This window comes from Numida meleagris, chromosome 6 (assembly GCF_002078875.1).
Source record: "Numida meleagris isolate 19003 breed g44 Domestic line chromosome 6, NumMel1.0, whole genome shotgun sequence".
In the NCBI taxonomy this organism is placed as follows: Eukaryota; Metazoa; Chordata; class Aves; order Galliformes; family Numididae; genus Numida; species Numida meleagris.
Genome location: NC_034414.1, coordinates 57,853,509 through 57,871,128, shown reverse-complemented (window position 1 = coordinate 57,871,128; position 17,620 = coordinate 57,853,509). Strand labels below are relative to the sequence as shown.

General features: G+C 53.2%; 1 protein-coding gene across 6 annotated transcripts in view; it reads left to right on the top strand.

The window, feature by feature from the left end:
* Positions 1–17,380, top strand: part of SAMD4A (sterile alpha motif domain containing 4A) — a 66,289-nt gene extending 48,909 nt beyond the window's left edge. For 2 of the 6 annotated variants that reach the window (XM_021403553.1, XM_021403556.1), the window contains 9 exons: positions 3,698–3,961; positions 8,501–8,610; positions 9,211–9,297; positions 10,620–10,914; positions 11,523–11,608; positions 12,263–12,381; positions 13,520–13,721; positions 14,039–14,165; positions 15,237–17,380. In XM_021403553.1, coding sequence (XP_021259228.1) covers positions 3,698–3,961; positions 8,501–8,610; positions 9,211–9,297; positions 10,620–10,914; positions 11,523–11,608; positions 12,263–12,381; positions 13,520–13,721; positions 14,039–14,165; positions 15,237–15,430 — 1,484 coding nt within the window. In that variant the 3' untranslated portion in view covers positions 15,431–17,380. The remainder of the gene's footprint in view (positions 1–3,697; positions 3,962–8,500; positions 8,611–9,210; positions 9,298–10,619; positions 10,915–11,522; positions 11,609–12,262; positions 12,382–13,519; positions 13,722–14,038; positions 14,166–15,236) is intronic. The other 4 variants (XR_002440726.1, XM_021403554.1, XM_021403557.1 and 1 more) reach the window with 4 other exon arrangements.

Sequence of the window (17,620 nt, the reverse complement as noted above, 5' to 3'; positions counted from 1 at the left end):
TTTTGGAGTTTGCACGACAGGCTTTTCAGCTGTCTGTGCTTCTTCCTGACTTGTTGGCTCGAGGCTCGCTTTGCAGTGCAGTGCTTTGCCTATGCAGTGGGAAAAAGGATGCAAGGTTGGTTTAAAGGGCACCCCAGCAGCTCGGTGCGTCACCCCAAAGACACTTTGGCATCGCTTAAAGCCAGATTTTGAGATGAATGATGCTGAACCTGGGAGGCATGAGGGTGACCAGAGTTTCCTCCTCATTGCTCTGTCCCTCCTGCAGCATCCCATAGCCAGGAGCCCGGATGCAGGCCCGCTCCTTCTCTATCCCTTTATTTTTGTCCCCTGGAAACACGATGCCAAGCTTGGTCTGAAACCTAAGAGCGCTCCGGCAGCACCGCGCGCATTTCTGGGCGCTGGCTCTGGGTTATTTATGACGTTTTTTCCTTAGGATGCCAAGCGTCTCGGGCTGATCTCAGAGGCGTTATATTTAGCGGCGACGGCCAGGTTGTGGCTGTCCGTGGTTTGGGTGTGATTTAGGAGCTTTATAGCAGCAACAGGCTCGGGCTGCCCAAGATAGAGCACGTGCAGGGCATTTATTTTAGCAGAAGAGCGAAGGAGCAGATTGTCCCAGCTCAGCCATTAGCATCCCCAGCTTCACCTCAGACCACCCAAAAAGTGCTCCAAGAGCAGGGAAGGAGATGATGCTTTCAGGGTCATTCGCTGCATCTGTTATTTCAAGAAGCAGAGAGCAGAAGCCCAAGCAGCAGCATTCATCAGTGTGCCAACAAATGGGCACCAACGCCGCGCTCTGCATGGGTCCGGAGCAACAAGTGTGATTCGTGCTCCTGCTTCAAGCATTGCCTGCCAGCTCCAGGGCCTCCTACCACAATTACAAAGTAAGACTGTAATGTGCACAGCACGTTAGCAGCATCCTTTTTGGAGGAGTTTCCCTACAGCATCGCTTGGGAGCTGCATGAATGGGCTCCTATGGAGGTCTGCCGGACGCTGGCTTTGTGCTGTCTCGGGAGAAGAAGTGGAACTGATTTTTATGTGTTGCACTGGGTGATTTCTAATTGTTCCTGTCCGTCCTGCAGAATCCATTATTTCTCCACCAGCTGACGCCAGCTTCTAATTAGGGGATGTAAAATGAAGATGGAAGAGCAGCAGTTTGCAAGGGGATGGCAGCTCAGAAGGAAACCTGTGCTGGATTTAAGCCCAAAGCATCCTCTTACTTGGGGAGAGGACAGCTTGCAAGCAGCAGCCCTGTGCTCTCTACAAGCAATCCTATAATGATCCTACAGTCAGCTGGTGCCCTCTGAGCTCCTATGCTGCCCATACCCCATTCCTGCACCTCTCCTCCCCACAAATATTTCCTTAAAGGAATTTATCCTAGAATAGTTCGGGGTGACTTCAGCCCCCTGGTTGTTGCAGGGCTTGGCACAGTTCAGCCTTCCTGGCCGAGCCACCAGCGCTTAAAAACCTCATCCAAGAAAACCCAAAATATTTCTGTTTTCCCATCAGGAAGTGCTACAACTTTAGGAAATGCTGCTTTGAAAACAATTCCAGGTCCCCACTGACATCCTTTTCTGCCAAGAGGCTTGTGCAGGGCATCTCTGTAGCTGTTGAATGGGAAGGGAGCACATTCCTCACCACGAGCCGTTCCTTCCGCGCGGCGCTTGCAGTATGTGCCAGCAGGGAAGGCACTCTCAGCAATAGGAATGATACAGATGTGCACTGATTACCCCACGGGGTAATCATGGACTGGAAGGGCTGTGAGGCACTGGCACAGGTTGCCCAGGGAGGTGGTGGTGCCCCATCCCTGCAGATACCCAAGGTCGGGCTGGACCTGAGCACCTGATGGAGCTGTGGGTGTCCATGTTCGCTGCAAGGGAGTGGGACCAGATGGCCCTTCTAACTCAAAGGACTCTGGATACAGAGCTAAAGCAGATTGTCCCGCTAAACCTGCAGCTGTGTGGGGTTTCTCAATGATCCTGGGTTCACAAAGCTCTGCTCAGGGTGTTCACCCAACATGGTGGAGCTCAGTTCCAGGCATTTATTGGTCTCTGTTATCAGGAAACAGCCCCCAGGAAGTCCAATAATTTCATTGACTAGAACAGCAGTAAAGCACTGAGGAAGTGTTTTGTATCCTAAATCTGTTCATCAAAACACCTTAACTGCATATATGGTTTGACCAGCATAAATCAGTTTAATGACATTGAGAACGGAGTTTGAATTTTGTTAAGCCAACAGACCAAACTTTTCATTTATTCTTCACTGGCAGGAAACAAGTAATTCCTCGATATCCTTCATTCTTTTAATAGCATGCATCACCCCTGTTAAGGATCAGACCAAATAAAAGGGCGTGCACGTCTTTGAGGAGATAATTAGAAATGGATGATGCGAAAAGCGGAGCGGCGTGGAGCTCAAGCCATTCAGTAAATGTTGTATTTCACAATATATTCAAGCAGAAAAAAATGTACAAAGAAGTGTCAGAAAATCGTAGAATCATAGAATTGTTAAGGCTGGAAGAGCCCTCTGAGATCCCCACCCCACCATGCCCACTGCCAGTGCCACATCTCCATGGTTCTTGAGCACCCCCAGGGTCGGTGACCCCACCAGTCCCTGGGCAGCTGTGCCAGTGCATCACCACTCTTTCAGAGACTAAATGTTTCCCAGTATCCAACCTGACCCTCCCCTGGCACAACCTGAGGCCATTCCCTCTCACCCCAAATGCAAGATTTTGGTTTGATGGTTTAAAATCCGTAAGATGTGCTGCTCTACTTGACTGAGAGGCAGGGAAATACCCGTCCATTGTAAATCCTTTCTCAAGAAATAATTCCAAATGCCAGGAGTCAGCCATTGCTCTCTTCCCAGCATCGCTAAAATCATTTGTTAAAAAGAAACTGAGCTTGAGGATGTTAAAATTTCAGGCAGGAAATACAAACATGCATAAAACCAGGAGGAAAAGCAGATCCGAAGCTTTCCGAGGAGAATTCTGCAGGAGAGGACTCAGACACCTTTGAGTCAGGGGTGTGCTTGTCCTGCTGCTTTGCATTTTGCTTTTTTTGGGAAGGCAGCGTGCAGATGAAAGCACGCCTGCTGGGCTGAGGAGCAGGGATGCTCTCATTACTGACGATAGCTCAGCTGACTGCAGGAGCTTGGTAGGACTTCAAGAGGCTGAGAGACGTGTTTGGGTAATAAGTTCTTCTACAGTTACTTTAGGCAGATGTGCAAATGCTCGTGCTTCAGGGCATGAGCCCTAACCCACAGGGAAAAGCTTCCCCTACCAAAAAGCTTCTGTGCCTTTCCCAGAAGGGGTTAGTTCTGGGGCGGCGTATGATGATAGCATTGTGTTTAATGAGCTCAGCGTAGCTGCTTGAAATTTCCCATTCTGCCTGAAATAACAGCAGCATCCTCCTTGCCAGACAGGCAGCAGCCCCTTTTTTTGGCTGGAGAGAAACCCGTGGCCCACCCTTCCCAAAGCATCCCCATGAAGCTTGTGTAACCCCGTCTTGTTGCAGGTACTGGGAGGCAAAGAGCAAAGTCAGGGCAGGATTCGAGCACCCTTGGCACCATGAAGTCCCCAGCACCGTGCCAAGCCAGCACCCATTTGATTTTTATATATATATATATATTACTTTTTTTTCGGGGGACTCTGCTGCATCCCGGGCCGCGAGGGGGGAATAACCTGTTTGATTTTATTTTTTTTCAGTTCTCTCAGGCCAGACACACCACAGCCCTTTGAAACGCTCTGTGTCCCTTACCCCACCCATGAATGTGCCAAACCAGCCTCTAGGACATGGATGGATGTCTCATGAGGACTTACGAGCTAGAGGACCCCAGTGCATCCCTTCCGATCATGCCCCCCTGTCTCCACAAAGCAGTGTAGCCTCTTCGGGAAGTGGTGGGAGTGAACATTTAGAAGATCAGCCTTCCGCTCGTAACACATTCCAGGAGGAAGGGAGTGGTATGAAAGGTGAGTGACAACTGAGATGCCTCCCCTTTTTTTGCCCCTGCCTGACCCCTAGGACTGAGGCTTTGACATTTTGGGGCCGTTTTGGGGAACGTGGGCTTTGGTTGCACCATTGATGGCGTCATCGTTGCGCCATCATTTTGGTTGGTCTCACCATCGTTGCGTAGGGTGATGAGTTGGGTGTTCTTGTAGCAGTGAGCATTCCTGCTCCAAAAAGCTGCATTTTCTCCATAGCCTGTAGGTTTTAGCTGCGAGTGGTGCTCTCTTCCTCTTTCTTTTTTTTTTTAATTACAGTGAAAAACAGATAAGTTTAGCAAGTCATGGGTCATTTATCATTGCGGTGGTTGGTGTGACCAGAACTCCACCAAGTATCCGGGGCTCAGGATGCTTGTTTGCACTGAATTCATCCTGCATATTTCAGTTGTTTTTTTCCCACTTTGCCTGCTTTTCACAGAGAGTTTTAGTAAGTAAGGCAGAAATGAAACCTCCTTGCTGCAAAGATGGAGAGCAAACGTCAGGCTGTAGGGGAATGAATTGCTGTAACTGTGCGGAATGGGCAAACTCACAGCCTGTGTGTTCTTGTGAGCAGAGAAAATGACTGGAAATGAACTCACAGCTAGCAGAGACTTATTTAAACAACTGCTGTCAGGCATGCAGTGTAACACAGTGCCAGCAGGGATGGTTGCTTCTCATTAATGCAAAGCAGCTCTATCGCGTGAAGACCAGTGACGTACCAGAATTAGGAAACGTATTTTTCAATAGTCACAAGGGCTGATTTTATTCTAATTGCAGACAGATCTAGGTATGGATGAGTCCTCTCTAATGTGGAGCAGTATTGGAACTGGCACAGTGTGACTTTCTGTGATTTGCGTGGAAGAAGTGCATGGAAATGCTCATGGTTTGCCCTGTGATGCTGAGTGCTGAGCCCCATCCCTGGTTGGGCTTTGCCCAAGGATGTTGCCTAGGGACAGTGTTCACAGGCTATGGATGTGACAGGTTTGGTTTCTAATGGGCTGTGCTCGCTAACAAGCTTGTAATTATGGAGCTTGGGCAGAGAGAGCCACATCAGGGCAGGTGGCACAGGGGGGTCTGACTCTTGTGACATTTCTCCAGGTTTCTGCTGGTGGGGCTGGGGAAGAGTCTTGGCTGAGCTTCACTCTGTGTGACTGTGACTTGGGTGGGCAGTAATTTTCCCAAAGAAATGTAACGAATCCCCCACACCTCACCCATATGGCCAAACCCACTCAATTTCCTTCAGAGAACCAAATGTAACAACCAGAGGTGCTATTGCCCATTGGGACCTTCCTAACCTAGCCCAGTCTCTTCGTTCCCGCTGGGCAGGCACTTCCCTTCCTCACCCCTCCCTGTGGGATGCTTCGTGCACATCCCTGCTCTGTTCCCCCGCTGCTGAGTCAGCCCATCCGCTTCTGTCCCGCTCTCGGGGACATGCAAACCAGATGTCTGCAGCCTCTGGTCTCATGCCCGAAGTCTGTCGTGCCGTCCCCTCGGCTGTATTTCCTTCAGGCTGAACTGATCCGTTTTTCTCCCAGTTTTCTAAACTTGGGATTATGCTTGCTCCTCTCCTCTGGGTTTTTTCCATGAAGCCCATATCTTTCTGAAGATGTGTTGCCCAGAACCGGACTCCCTATCAGAGCTGAGCAGAGAGGACCTGGTTGCCACGTAGACAGGGTTCTGGTGCTGCGCAGCTCATCGTGCTCAAATCATGCAACAGCGCTGGCTGCGTGCGACCCATTGTATCCCCAGATCTTCTCTGCAAAAAGTACTGCCCGTTCCCTGCCCTCATTCTGTGCCGTTTACTGTTCCTACATCCGTGCACAACTTCATGCATTTTTATTGGATTGCGTCTTATTTCATCCAGACCGGGTTCTGGCTTTGCCAAGTCCGTTCTGAACAGCAGCCACGTCTTCTGAAGTGCCTTCCCCGAACTTGCTCTCTCTTCCACCCCCCAGGGCATCCAGAGAAACGTTGGATGCAACCGTGCCCACCAGAGACCCGCACCCGTGGTTCGTCTCCCCTGATGTCATGTGTTTCTCTATTTTCCATCTATCTTCATGCTGAAGGAAACACACAGCATAGAAGTCATCCTGCTGCTCACATTAGACACAGTGTTTTGGCAAACTTGACTTGTTTACCAAGTCATGCCATGACTTGGCAATTAGGTCCCAATAATTGGTGATTAAAGGGCAGCTCTGTGTGTGGAAGGCCAGCTCACTGCTCCGTGGGGGTCACTGGGGAGTTGGACTTTCCAAGGACCATGACATCACATTACATAGCCTTGCACATTCCTTATTTTCTGCAGGGTTCCATGTGTGTGTGAAGTTGAGTCTCTCTTCTGCCAGTGTCCAGTTGGACTTTCCCATTGACGTTGAGCTGTGCCAAGGAGAAATGTCCCCAGGGGACAGGGAAACAGGCAGATCTCTGATGTGCTGTCACTAGAGTGTTGTGTTTCCCATAAACAAAGTTGAGATTGAAACCTGCCAGGTTGTGTGCTGCAAACAAGAGGGCTTGCTGCTAATAGCTTTTCGTTTCTTGAAGCAGAAAACTGGTGTGAGGTTTTTGGTAGTGGGCTTTAGAATTGTCGCAGGTTGGGACTCTTGGAAAATGGCAAACTTGAACTTGTCTGCACTTGGTAACTGCTTGGCCCCCTTCTGTGATGCGAGGTTCATCTCCTTCAGACACTGTGTTTGAGGGATTTTATTGGAACACAGATCCTGACCTGTGTCGGTGGACACAGAGGGTGAGCAGAATGCAGAGCTCATGTGAGCTCATGTGCACCACCTCTGCTGAACCATGAGCAGAATTTGGGGTTGGATAGGCAGGAGATGCCCAGGGATCCATGGGTGAGGTGTGCAAAGAGGAGATGGAGCAGCCCAAATGCATCATGTACCAAAGCCTGGAGCAGGAGTGTGTTTGTATGGGAGGACTCAGGAACTGGTGCACATATAAGAGTTGCCATAGGAGACCATGATCACAGAACCACAAAATCACAGGGTGGTTTGGGTTGGAAGGGACCGTCCAGTCCCAACTGGACACTTCCCACCAGCCCGGGATGCCGAAAGTCCCATCCAGCCCGGCCTTGGGCAGTGCCAGAGATGGGGTAGGAGGTCTTACCAAGGGGGAGTGAGCTTTGCTTGTTTGCAGATGAAAACTCACTGGGACCTGCTTAGGTGGGCTGCATGTGGCACCGGGGTCTTTGCAAGGATGAGATGTAGGTGACCCTCCTTTAGCAAGTGGCCAAAGGGTCTGTGTGTGGGGAGGCCCCTGGGAGGTGGGTGCTCCTTACCCCTTGATGGGCACATTGAGCAGGCAGCCATTGCTCCTTCCCCTCCCTCCCTTGTGCATGGTCAGTGCCTTCCTGGCACAGGCAGTCAGGGCCCAGCACCTGCTCTGCCATATGTGAGTGTGGGCTTAATGCTGTTTGGGGCTGAAATGCTGTTTTTTATTCCCGCACTACCCAGTGCAGGCTGAGATGGTGCTGGTAGATACCTCGTTGATGAGGCAGGGAACAAGGACTGATGGGACTAATGGGATTTCTGGGGGTGCCAGTGGAGCGCAATGGACTTGACAGGCTACAGTAGAGCTGCTCAGGTGCTAAATGAGGCAGGTCTCCATCTGCCAGAGCATTTGAAGCCTGTAGGACACAGAGCAGAAGCAGCATCATGGGCTGAACCCATCACCTACTGAACCATCACCAGGAGAGCCTCTGAGCGAGCTGGAGCTTCAAAAGTGGGTTTTGGGGACCGTCTTTGACAGCGCGTCATTTCTCCATGCTCCAACGTAAATTGACAAATCTCTTTATTTCTCTTTAAGCGGCTGTTTAAATTTTCAGCACATCTCATCTTCCCTCACGCCGTAAATCAGTGTCTGTCAGCTGCAGCGCGGCCGTTTGCTGGCGTTAAGCTCAGCCCCCCCCCCCATTCCCTTCTGCAGCTTCCACGTTTCCAACAAAACACAGTGAGGAACTTGCCCATGCCATGGCACAACACCAGTTCCCCGGATAGCATCACCAAATCCCATGGCTGCAGATGGGTGTCAGGGCGGCCAACTCAGCTTTAGGCAAAGTCTTTAGGTCATTTTGTGAAGGCCCCCTCTATAGAGACTGAGTGTATAGCGGTGGGTCTGGATCCAGCGAGCTTGGTGGGATGCTTTGTGTTGGCTGGAGCAGGTGCTGGAACACGTCTAAATGGTTTTATCTTGGGTGTAGTGCTCCAGAGTGCTTGGATCAGAGTGGTGTCAAGAGCCAGGGAGCTAACACATGGCGGCAGGAACCCAACGTGAGGACAGATGCTCATCCAGGGGCTTGTTCTTCCTCCCATCATCCCCATAGCATCTCACCCTCTGTAGGGCCCCATGACGTTCACTTAGGCCCCTGAAGCATCAGCGGGATAGCACACGGGGAAAGCATCCCTGAAAAACCCCTCTATTGACTCCTCAGTTGACCTACCCATTGATGACACCGCGCGTCGTTAAGCAGCATCGTAACTAACGGGGAGCTCTCATCTTATTGCCCTTGTGCTGCAGATGTTCCAGCCTGGCTGAAGAGTCTCCGGCTGCACAAGTACGCCGCGCTCTTCTCGCAGATGACGTACGAGGAGATGATGGCCCTCACCGAATGCCAGCTCGAGGCACAAGTAGGTCTGCTTGAGGCACAAAGCCATCAGCCTCAGCGCATCCCACCGGCAATGGGACACTTGGGATGCGTCGTGTGCCTTCGTGGGTGGTTGGAGAGCAAACAGCAAAAGGAAGATGGAGCCTTGGGAGAGTGAAAAAGCTCGTTGTACCTTGAGAAGGCCACATCCCCAATTCCTTACTGGAATTCCCATCCTCTTCGAAGTCACTGGGAGCTGTGCTTGGGGTTTGGTCTTGTTGGGATTAAGGGTTGGGATTTGGGCATTTGGGGGGCACAGTGTTCAGGCCCTAGCTCCTGAAAGTTGGTGGGACTTCGGTGGCTGATTTCCACATAAACCTTTGAAAATGTCCCCTTTCTCAGCTTACATCTGTGTGACCCTTGGCATAAAATGGTCCAGTCAACACCTTTGCTTTCACTGTTTGGGATATACCTGGGTAGGGATGGGTTAGCTAGAAATCTCTATCTCCAGCAAGTTCCTAAGTGATTTTTTATGCAAATTAGAACTGGGGTTAATTTATAGCATCCCTTTCCATTTCGGAGGGAAGGGTTTTGGGTTGGTCCCGTGGAAATGGTAACGCCAGGCTGTGTGCTGTGTTTGCAGAACGTTACCAAAGGCGCAAGACACAAAATAGTCATCAGCATCCAAAAGCTAAAAGAAAGACAAAACCTGCTCAAGTCATTAGAAAGGGTAAGTAATCACAACAGCTTTTATATTTCCTGTTTTCCCCCACGGACCCGCTGGGAGCAGCTCGCCCAAGCCTTTGCTATTTGTTATTGGGATATTGTATTATATTTAATTGCACCATCCTCCAGCAGCAACCGACACAGCCTCCCGCTAGGGGCCTTTAAATACCTCTGTGGTGTGTTGCTATTTATTGGTGTTTTCGTTAGCTCACTGCTTCACTATTTATTTATAATACGGGATTGTACTTGGGGTATTGCAGGAGCTAATTAAGCCATATTTACCCCCATACATTAATACTTACTATTAAATCCAAGAGACAGCCCGCTGGATTGAGCTCACCTCAGCGATGTGTTTTCCAGGCAATCGTGCAGCCTCTACTCCCACCTCTCCCTGTAGGTTTTGGGATATGGTATTGAACGCGAGCCCAGCCCAGCCAGCTAAGCATGCTGCAAAATACAGGGAGAGAAGTGCCAGAAGCTGCTTTGCATATGATCACAGACTCATATCAGAGAATGGCTTGGGTTGGAAGGGACCTCACATCCAGCTTTTCATCCACCAGGACCCTCCAGTCCTCAGCAGGGCGGCTCTCATTGAGTTCTTCTCCCAGTCTGTACACGTCTGGGATTGCCTCGACCCAACTGCAGCACTTTGCACTTGGCCTCGCTGAACTTCATGAGGTTCACGTGGTCCCACTTCTCGAGCCTGTCCAGCTCCCTCTGGATGGCACTCACAGCTCACACGCTGGGTGTGGGCTAGGGGACCTCCCTGGACCACGCTGTGCTGGTTCTCAGTGCTGCTGGACCTGGGAGGAGACATCTCTGGTTTTCCAGGTTTCCTATCCAAATTTTTTTTCTTCTTCTTTTATTTTTTTTATCCCGAATTTAAGCAAGAGCATGTGTGTGTGACTTGATTTTTCTGGGCATTGTCTTGCTGCTCAAGATTGCTGCTTTCTTGGAAAGAGCCGCTCCACCCCCCCTCTCTGCTGGTTAGCAGAGCAGCAGTTTTCCCCAGAAAATATTGCCTAACTGCCTGATGCCGTGGATCCCTGTGTCTCCAGGCTGATTTTTTTTGCTGCAGGGATTTCAGTTCAGCTGCAGGCTGCCCAGAGAGCTGCGGGTGCCCATCCCTGGAGGTGCCCAAGGCCATGGATGGGGCCCTGGGCATCCTGATCTGATGGGATGTGTCCCTGCTTGTGGCAGGGGATTGGACTGGGTGGGCTTTAAGGTCTCTTCCAACCCAAACCATCCTGTGGTTGGTGGTGCCGGTCTGGTTTGTAAGCAATGCCCTTTAGTCACCACAAACCCTCCCCTGCCTTGAACCCGCAGGACATCCTGGAAGGTGGCAACCTGCGTGTCCCGCTGCAGGAACTACACCAAATGATCCTCACCCCCATCAAAGCCTACTCTTCCCAAATCTCCAGCCCGGAGGAGCACAGCCGGGACGCGGACTCGCATCACCCCCCCTCCCTGCTGGGCTCGGACAGCCAGAGCTCCGATGGCAAGGACTCTGCAGCGGGGGGCATGCAGCAGCATCACCTGCCGGGCTGCGAGGGCGAGTCGGGGGGCGGCCCTTTGCCCGAAGGCGACCTGCCTGGACAGTTCACAAGGGTGATGGGGAAAGGTGAGCGAGGTTTTGTAGGCGTCCCCCACAGGCCAGCTGGGTCCGAGCCCCTTTTTAAACTGCGGGTTAGATGCAGGGCATCCAAACATGCAGGTGCTGTTCCATGCAGGGTGTAGGGTTTGCTTTGGGATTAATGTGCCAGGAGGTGGATGCCAGTGCGAGGTAGAGAGCAGCATCATATGCCATACACAGGGTTGTTGCGGCAGGTATATGGGCTCAGACATGTCCTGCTTCCCCTCATACTGGCTGCATCCAGCAGGTGTGCACAGAAGACCAAGAACAGGAAGAAACTTTTTGGGGTGCCATGGGGAACAGCAGCCCTGTTAAAAACCTGCTGTCATTCGCTGCCTTTCACATGTTGTAATGGGGAGAGGGGAAGGGGGGGCAGGTCCTGCGCTCCTGGCGTGCTCAGGTCTAATTCTGGGGACTCAGAAGGTGTCCATCTGGATGGACACCAGTGTAACTGAGAACAAAATCGGACCCTAAATATAGGACAGGAATTAGGGACGGGCTTTTTTTTCTCATTGATTGAAGGGAAAGGGGGATGTGAAGCCCTGATCCCAGCTCAGCACCACGCTCCCATTGATTTTCCCTTCTCTTACTTGCAGTATGCACACAACTTCTAGTTTCCCGACCCGATGAAGAGAATATAAGCTCCTATTTACAGCTTATAGACAAATGTCTAATACACGAGGTGAGTTGTGAGAGATCTTGTTGTTCTCATCCCTTAGAAACTGTTTCCAAAGTATCTGTTTGCGTAAACGCTCTGGTTTCTAACACAAATATTTTTGGGGAGTATTAATAGTAATTCTGGAGCCAGTAGGGTGCACAGAAACACTGCTCCCCTGGTGCTTACGTGATGGCATGGATGTGGAGCTGGGAAATGCCTTGTGCCAGCTTGGCCATGCTAAGCTCCAAGCTGTGCATGCAGCTTAAATAAAAGACAGGCTGATTTGTGGGCATCCAAGGAGTGTTCCCACTGAGCTGGCACCCCCGGGGACCCCTGGAAATGGTGCAAGAGGTACAGCTGAGCCCAGGCAGGGACAGGAATCTCTGGGTGCTTCTTTTTCATGAAATCATAGAATATCCCAAGTTGGAAGGGACCCATAAGGGTCATCGAATCCAACTCCTGGCTCCCCACAGGACCACCCCAAAATCAGAGCATATGTCTGAGAGCGGTGTCCAGATGCTTCTTGAACTCTGGCACCTCGGGGCTGTGACCACAGCCCTGGGATCATGCCACCACCTGCTGCTTTCCACGCGTGCACATACGCATCCCTACTCGCTCCGTCCAGAAAAATACTCACGCGTTTCCTATTTTTCTCTTTTTTTTTTTTGGGGTGGACAGGCGTTTACAGAGATACAGAAGAAACGGCTGTTGTCATGGAAACAGCAGGTGCAAAAACTCTTTAGGTCTTTCCCTCGGAAATCCCTCCTGGAGCTGTCAGGCTATCGGCAGCAGCGGAGGTACGCGGGCACTGGGGAGGATGGAGGGGTGGCAAACAGTCCCAGAGCTGCATTTTGGATGGGGATGCTCATGCTGCTGCTTGGTGCTACCGCACAACCTGGCCCTGATCCCAGGCACCGAACAGATTAAATCCATCCAGAAGCAGGAGGGCAGCACGACTGCACCCATTTCACAGATGGGAAGCTCAGCCAGCGAGGGGCTGAGCAAGCAGAGGGCATCCCCGCGCCGCTTCTCGCCCTGCCTACTTCCCTGCTGCCTTCTGCTCATTAGATCAGGGCTGGAGTTCCACCAAAAAGCCATCAGAAAGCTGGCAGATAGACTGGAAGCCTGCTGTTAGGGAGCACGGTGCGAGGAACGCACTGTTTACTCATCCGCGGTGATGCTGGGGTTTGGGTGATCCTAGCATGCAGTTGGGTTGTTTCAAGAACAAGCTATTTTTAGATCAGTTTTAACAATAACGTCAGCCTTTTGCTTCGTTCCGCTAAATATATGTGTTTGCAATCAGGATTCTTCGCTGCCAGAGCAAGAGGGGGTGCTGGGCACAGGGGACGCAGCAGTGCCTTGCACTTTGCATTTTGTAGAGTCATATCAGGGGATAAGAGTGGCTTGGGTTGGAAGGGACCTTAAAGGTCACCTGGTTCCATTCCTACCATGGACAGGTCCACGGCTCAGGTCAGTGTCTGCCCCAGTTAGGTCCATTTGTGGTCGCCTGATCTTGTCTGGGCCGTTCTGCTGAGGAGCTGGGGTTGTGGTGCTGGGAGCCGGTCCCATCACCTGGCTGCCTTTCACTCAGTCTGTCCCAAGTAAATCTGTGGCTCGGAAGGCCGTTGTGACCGGATCTCACCGAATTGGGGCGGTCTCAGAGAGGGCTTTGTTTGTAAAAATGAACCTCTTGGAAGAGGAGGTTCCAACAGCATGAGCTGAGCCTTTATCAGACACTAAGGAATCCACATGGGAGAGACTTCTTTTGGTGCCCCAACTGCAAGATGAGTTTAGATCAAACCCCAGGAAACCAGGCATCATGAACCCATGGTCGGCGGGTGGGATGGCGCGGAGCCCCAGGACCTCATTGCACCCATCATGAACCCATCTGGAGAGCACCTCCAGTCTCTCACACTGGCATTTCTCTCTCCGCAGCCGAGGCTTCGGGCAGTCCAACTCCTTACCTACAGCCGGATCTGCAGGGGCAGGGCTGGGCAGGCGAAACCCCCGCCAGTTCCAGATCCCCTCCCGCAACCTCCCCACCGCCCGCCTGGGGCTGCTGGGTCCCACTGGGCTGCTGGGCACCCCGCAACGCAGCCCTGCTGCCAGCCCTGCCATCCTCAAGCAAGGCAGACAGGTTGGTCATGCTCGTGGCTTAGCGGGGAGGGACCTGCGAAGTGGGGAGGGCAGCTGGGTGCTTGGAACAGGAGAATCGAGACCAAGGGGTACTTTGGTATTGATATATAGGGGTATGTTGCACCTGGGGGGGGGGTGTATTAATAAATACCTGGCAGGAGGGTGGAGGGGCTCAGATGGGTGGGGATGGGAGCATCACAGTCCCCACGCACACCGGTTCCCTTCTCCCACCATTTCCCATCTCCCACCATCTCCCATCCCACACCACCTCCCGTCCTGCACCAGTTCCCACCTCACTCTGTTCTTTGCATCCCGCAGAACCTCTGGTTTGCCAACCCTGGGGGCAGCAATAGCATGCCCAGCCGGAGCCACAGCTCGGTGCAGAGGACGCGCTCGCTGCCGGTGCACACCTCCCCGCAGACCATGCTGATGTTCCAGCAGCCAGGTAGGAAGCAAGATTTTGCCTTTTCACTTCTCCTCATCCTGTGGTGTGGAAGCGGCCGTGCCAGCCGATAGCCAACCTTGCTCTTATTTAGGGCATGGCTGGCCATGACCCAGACTGCACGCACTCAGCGTGCCACCAGGGTGCCTTTGGGATAGGTTGAAGCAGACGTACTGCTTGGCCCTACATATGACACCCTGGCCGTGCCTGTGCCTTGCATAGCTTCCCTCCGGGGCACTTCACTTTACAGGGCACGCTGTCGCTCCATGGTCACTTTGTCACTAGTGTGCAGCCTCGGTGTGGAAGAAGTGACTCGAGGTCTCAAAGGAAATCCTTTTTCTAATGCTTATGAAGGTGAACATTCCCATCTGTGCTTCCCTCCTGAACATTTGGAAGGTGTTCCCATAGGAACTCGAGGAGCTCCTGTAGGAGCATCCTCTGATTTGATGTTTCCTGCAGAGTTCCCTTCCTTCCCCTGGGGATGCTCGTCCCCATTTCTCAGGGCAGCCCTCCGTCACCCTTTGAGCATGGCTTTTCTTACCGTGGCAATTCGTATGGAGCATTACAACCCCCAGCAAACTGGGACCAAGCATGGCTTCCCATGTGTGCTCTATTAAAAGCTGGCACCGTGTGTGACCCACGGGCTGAAATGCCGCCGGGCTGGGGACGTGGATCGCTTACGGCCGGGGTATTTTGGGAAAGAGTGATGGAAAAGCCAAGGGACAGCAGCACCTACAGCCCTCCTGCCCATCCGTCTTCTGTTGCAACGACAGCTCTCCCTGATTTATGGGGTCGGAAATACAGGATTTGTAGGATAGGAAACGGAGCGTAGGGTTTATAGGATAGGAAATAGATTGATAGGAAATGTAGGAGAAACACGATGATTTTTGCAAACTTCTCTTCTCTGGGGCTATTGCACTGGAAGAAGGAGCGCTGAGTCCAGCGACGGTGCCCTGGGATGTGGGTGGGTCTTGGTTGGAGTGGGAGAAACCCAACCAAAGGGCAGCCAAAGGAGTCTGGGCCAGTTCCGCAGCACGTCCCCTGACCCAGCTCTCCTATCCCTGTCTCTTGCAGAGTTCCAGGTGCCAGTGACTGAACCTGACATCAACAACAGGCTGGAGTCCCTGTGCCTGAGCATGACGGAGCACGCGCTCAGCGGTGAGCACTCCCTCCTCCTCGGGCTCTTCCAGCACGTCCAGGCAGCCTCAGCCAAGCCCCCCGGGGGCTGCCCCACGCCCCCCAAGGGCTGGGACCAGCTGTGGCTGTGAGGGACAGGACGGGATGGGATGGTTGCTGCTCCCACGGACAGGTCTCAGCCAGCTCTGTCGGGACAGAGCGGTAAAACTGAATGCAGGGATTGCGCCCGGCGCTGGCACAGCCTGTGCTTTTAGCCACTAGTTAGCTTGCTAATCATCATTAGTGTTAGCTCACTAGTCTGCTGTTAATTAATGACAAAGCCACCCGAGCGCTCGAATGGTGCACAGGCTTCAGAGTGCTTTACCCCTCTGCCAGCCCAAGCCCTGCTTTGCTGGGGGACGTGGGGACCCCCAGGGCCGGAGCCGTCCCATTGGGGTCGCGGCGCTGCTGGCAGCCTGGGACACGCGTGGGGACACGGAGCAGGGAGGGAGGAGGAGGGCCAGGCTGCACGCGGTGCGAGAGGAGAGCGCAGGGAGGCACCGGACACGCCGTGACGCAGCGGACCCGGATGGCGTGGGGACGCCAGGATGGGACGAAGCCGAGCAGCCCGCGTTCGCCCAGAGCCTCCCGAATACGCAGCCCCAAGAGCCGCAGACCGTCGGACGATGGAGGACGGGAGCCCGAGGGGAGGACACGGCTCCCTGCAGCGATGGCACTGCCCGGGGACAGGGACGCGGGAGCGAGGACTGGACGCGGCAGCAGGGCGCTGGCCGTGGACACAAGGACACTGCCGTCACCGAAGCGTTCCTGCGGCGCGCGCCCAGGCGAGGCTTAGCTGTGTTGTTCCTCTGCAGGGTACTGCTCCTCCGAGTTATCTGTTTTTTTCCAGGTCGCATCCCCCCCCAAGCCTCTCCAAACCGGCTGTGCTATAAATAGCTCTGCAGAAAAGATAATAATTAACAATAATAATAAACCTTTTGGGGGAAAAAAAAAAAAACGATATAAGAGTAACAAACCTGTTTGTTTTCAAGTCTTAAATCCCGCCTGGCCGAGCTCGGGGCGGTGGAACAGGCAGTGCTCTGTTGGGGTGGGCACAAAATCCGCTGCGCACTGCCCCCGTGCACCCCCCGAGTGTAATGCAGCCCATTCTGCGTTGTGCAGAGTATGGGGGGAGAGGGCAACACTGCTCTGCGTCCCAGGGATTGGGATGGGGTTTGGCGGGGGGATATCGAGGAGGGTTGGGGGTGTGCTGTGGTTCATGCAGGGGAGCATCTCGTGCTGGGGAGGGGGCTGGAAAGAGGGTTGGGGTGTGCTTTGTGCCCCGTGGAAGCCTCCTAGTGCGCTGGGAGGAGGTGGAGAGATACTCACATTGGGTTTGGTTGTGCGGGTTTGGGGTGGGTGGAGCGTCCCTCGCTGCAGGGCACTGGGCTGGTCGTGTCCCTGCCCTGCTGGGGTGCAGGGGCTGTGGGGCTTTTATCCATCCCCGGTATTGCTGGGTTGGATGATCTGGGGAGGAGCAAGGCAGCACCCCAGGACCGGCTCCATCCCCGTGCACTGGAATGGGGAGTCCCAAACTCGCGCCCACATTGCCACCAAACTGCCAGGAACCCCTTTTCTGCTCCTGGAAAAGAGGACAGGGGGCGGTGGCAGGAGCAACACCCCATCCTGGCCATGGTTGCAAAGAGACCTTGGGAGGGGAGCTGTTGCATCAGCACCCCAAGACCCTATTGCCGCCCTACGGGAGGATGGATGGGGGACGGCCCCGCTTCCATCCCGCTCCAGGGGATGGGCAGGGGCAGTCGGGAGCAGAGCAGCGTGAGCCCAGGGCCGCCCCTAACTCTGCCTTCCCACTTGCAGACGGTGTCGACCGGACCTCCACCATCTAGAGGAGGACAGCGTGGCGGCGGCGGTGCTGGTGGGAGAACAACTGCTGCGGGTCCAGCGGCGAGGTCCGGGCACGGGAGCCTCAGCGACAGCTTGCATCCTTTCTGTCTTTCTCTCTCTCTCTTTCTCTCTTTTTCTCCTGTTTTAATTTGGTGAACGTGTAGATGGTCCTTGTGAACATACCATTAGACTTGGAATTTGTGTTGTCCTTTCTTACATCCGTGCTAAACAAAACTAAAAAAAAAAAAAAAAAAAAAAAAGAAAGAGGGGTGATGGGGGGGTGGGGGAGCGGCAAAAAAAGAGACGACGCTGAGAAAAACAAACAGCAAAAAAACGCCTGGGGAGGGTGGGGGGTGCAGCGGGACAGTGCTGGCTTTGAGGTTTCGCCGCGGGCAGTGAATGTCACCTGCGTGTGACCAAAGCCCTCTGGGGAGGAT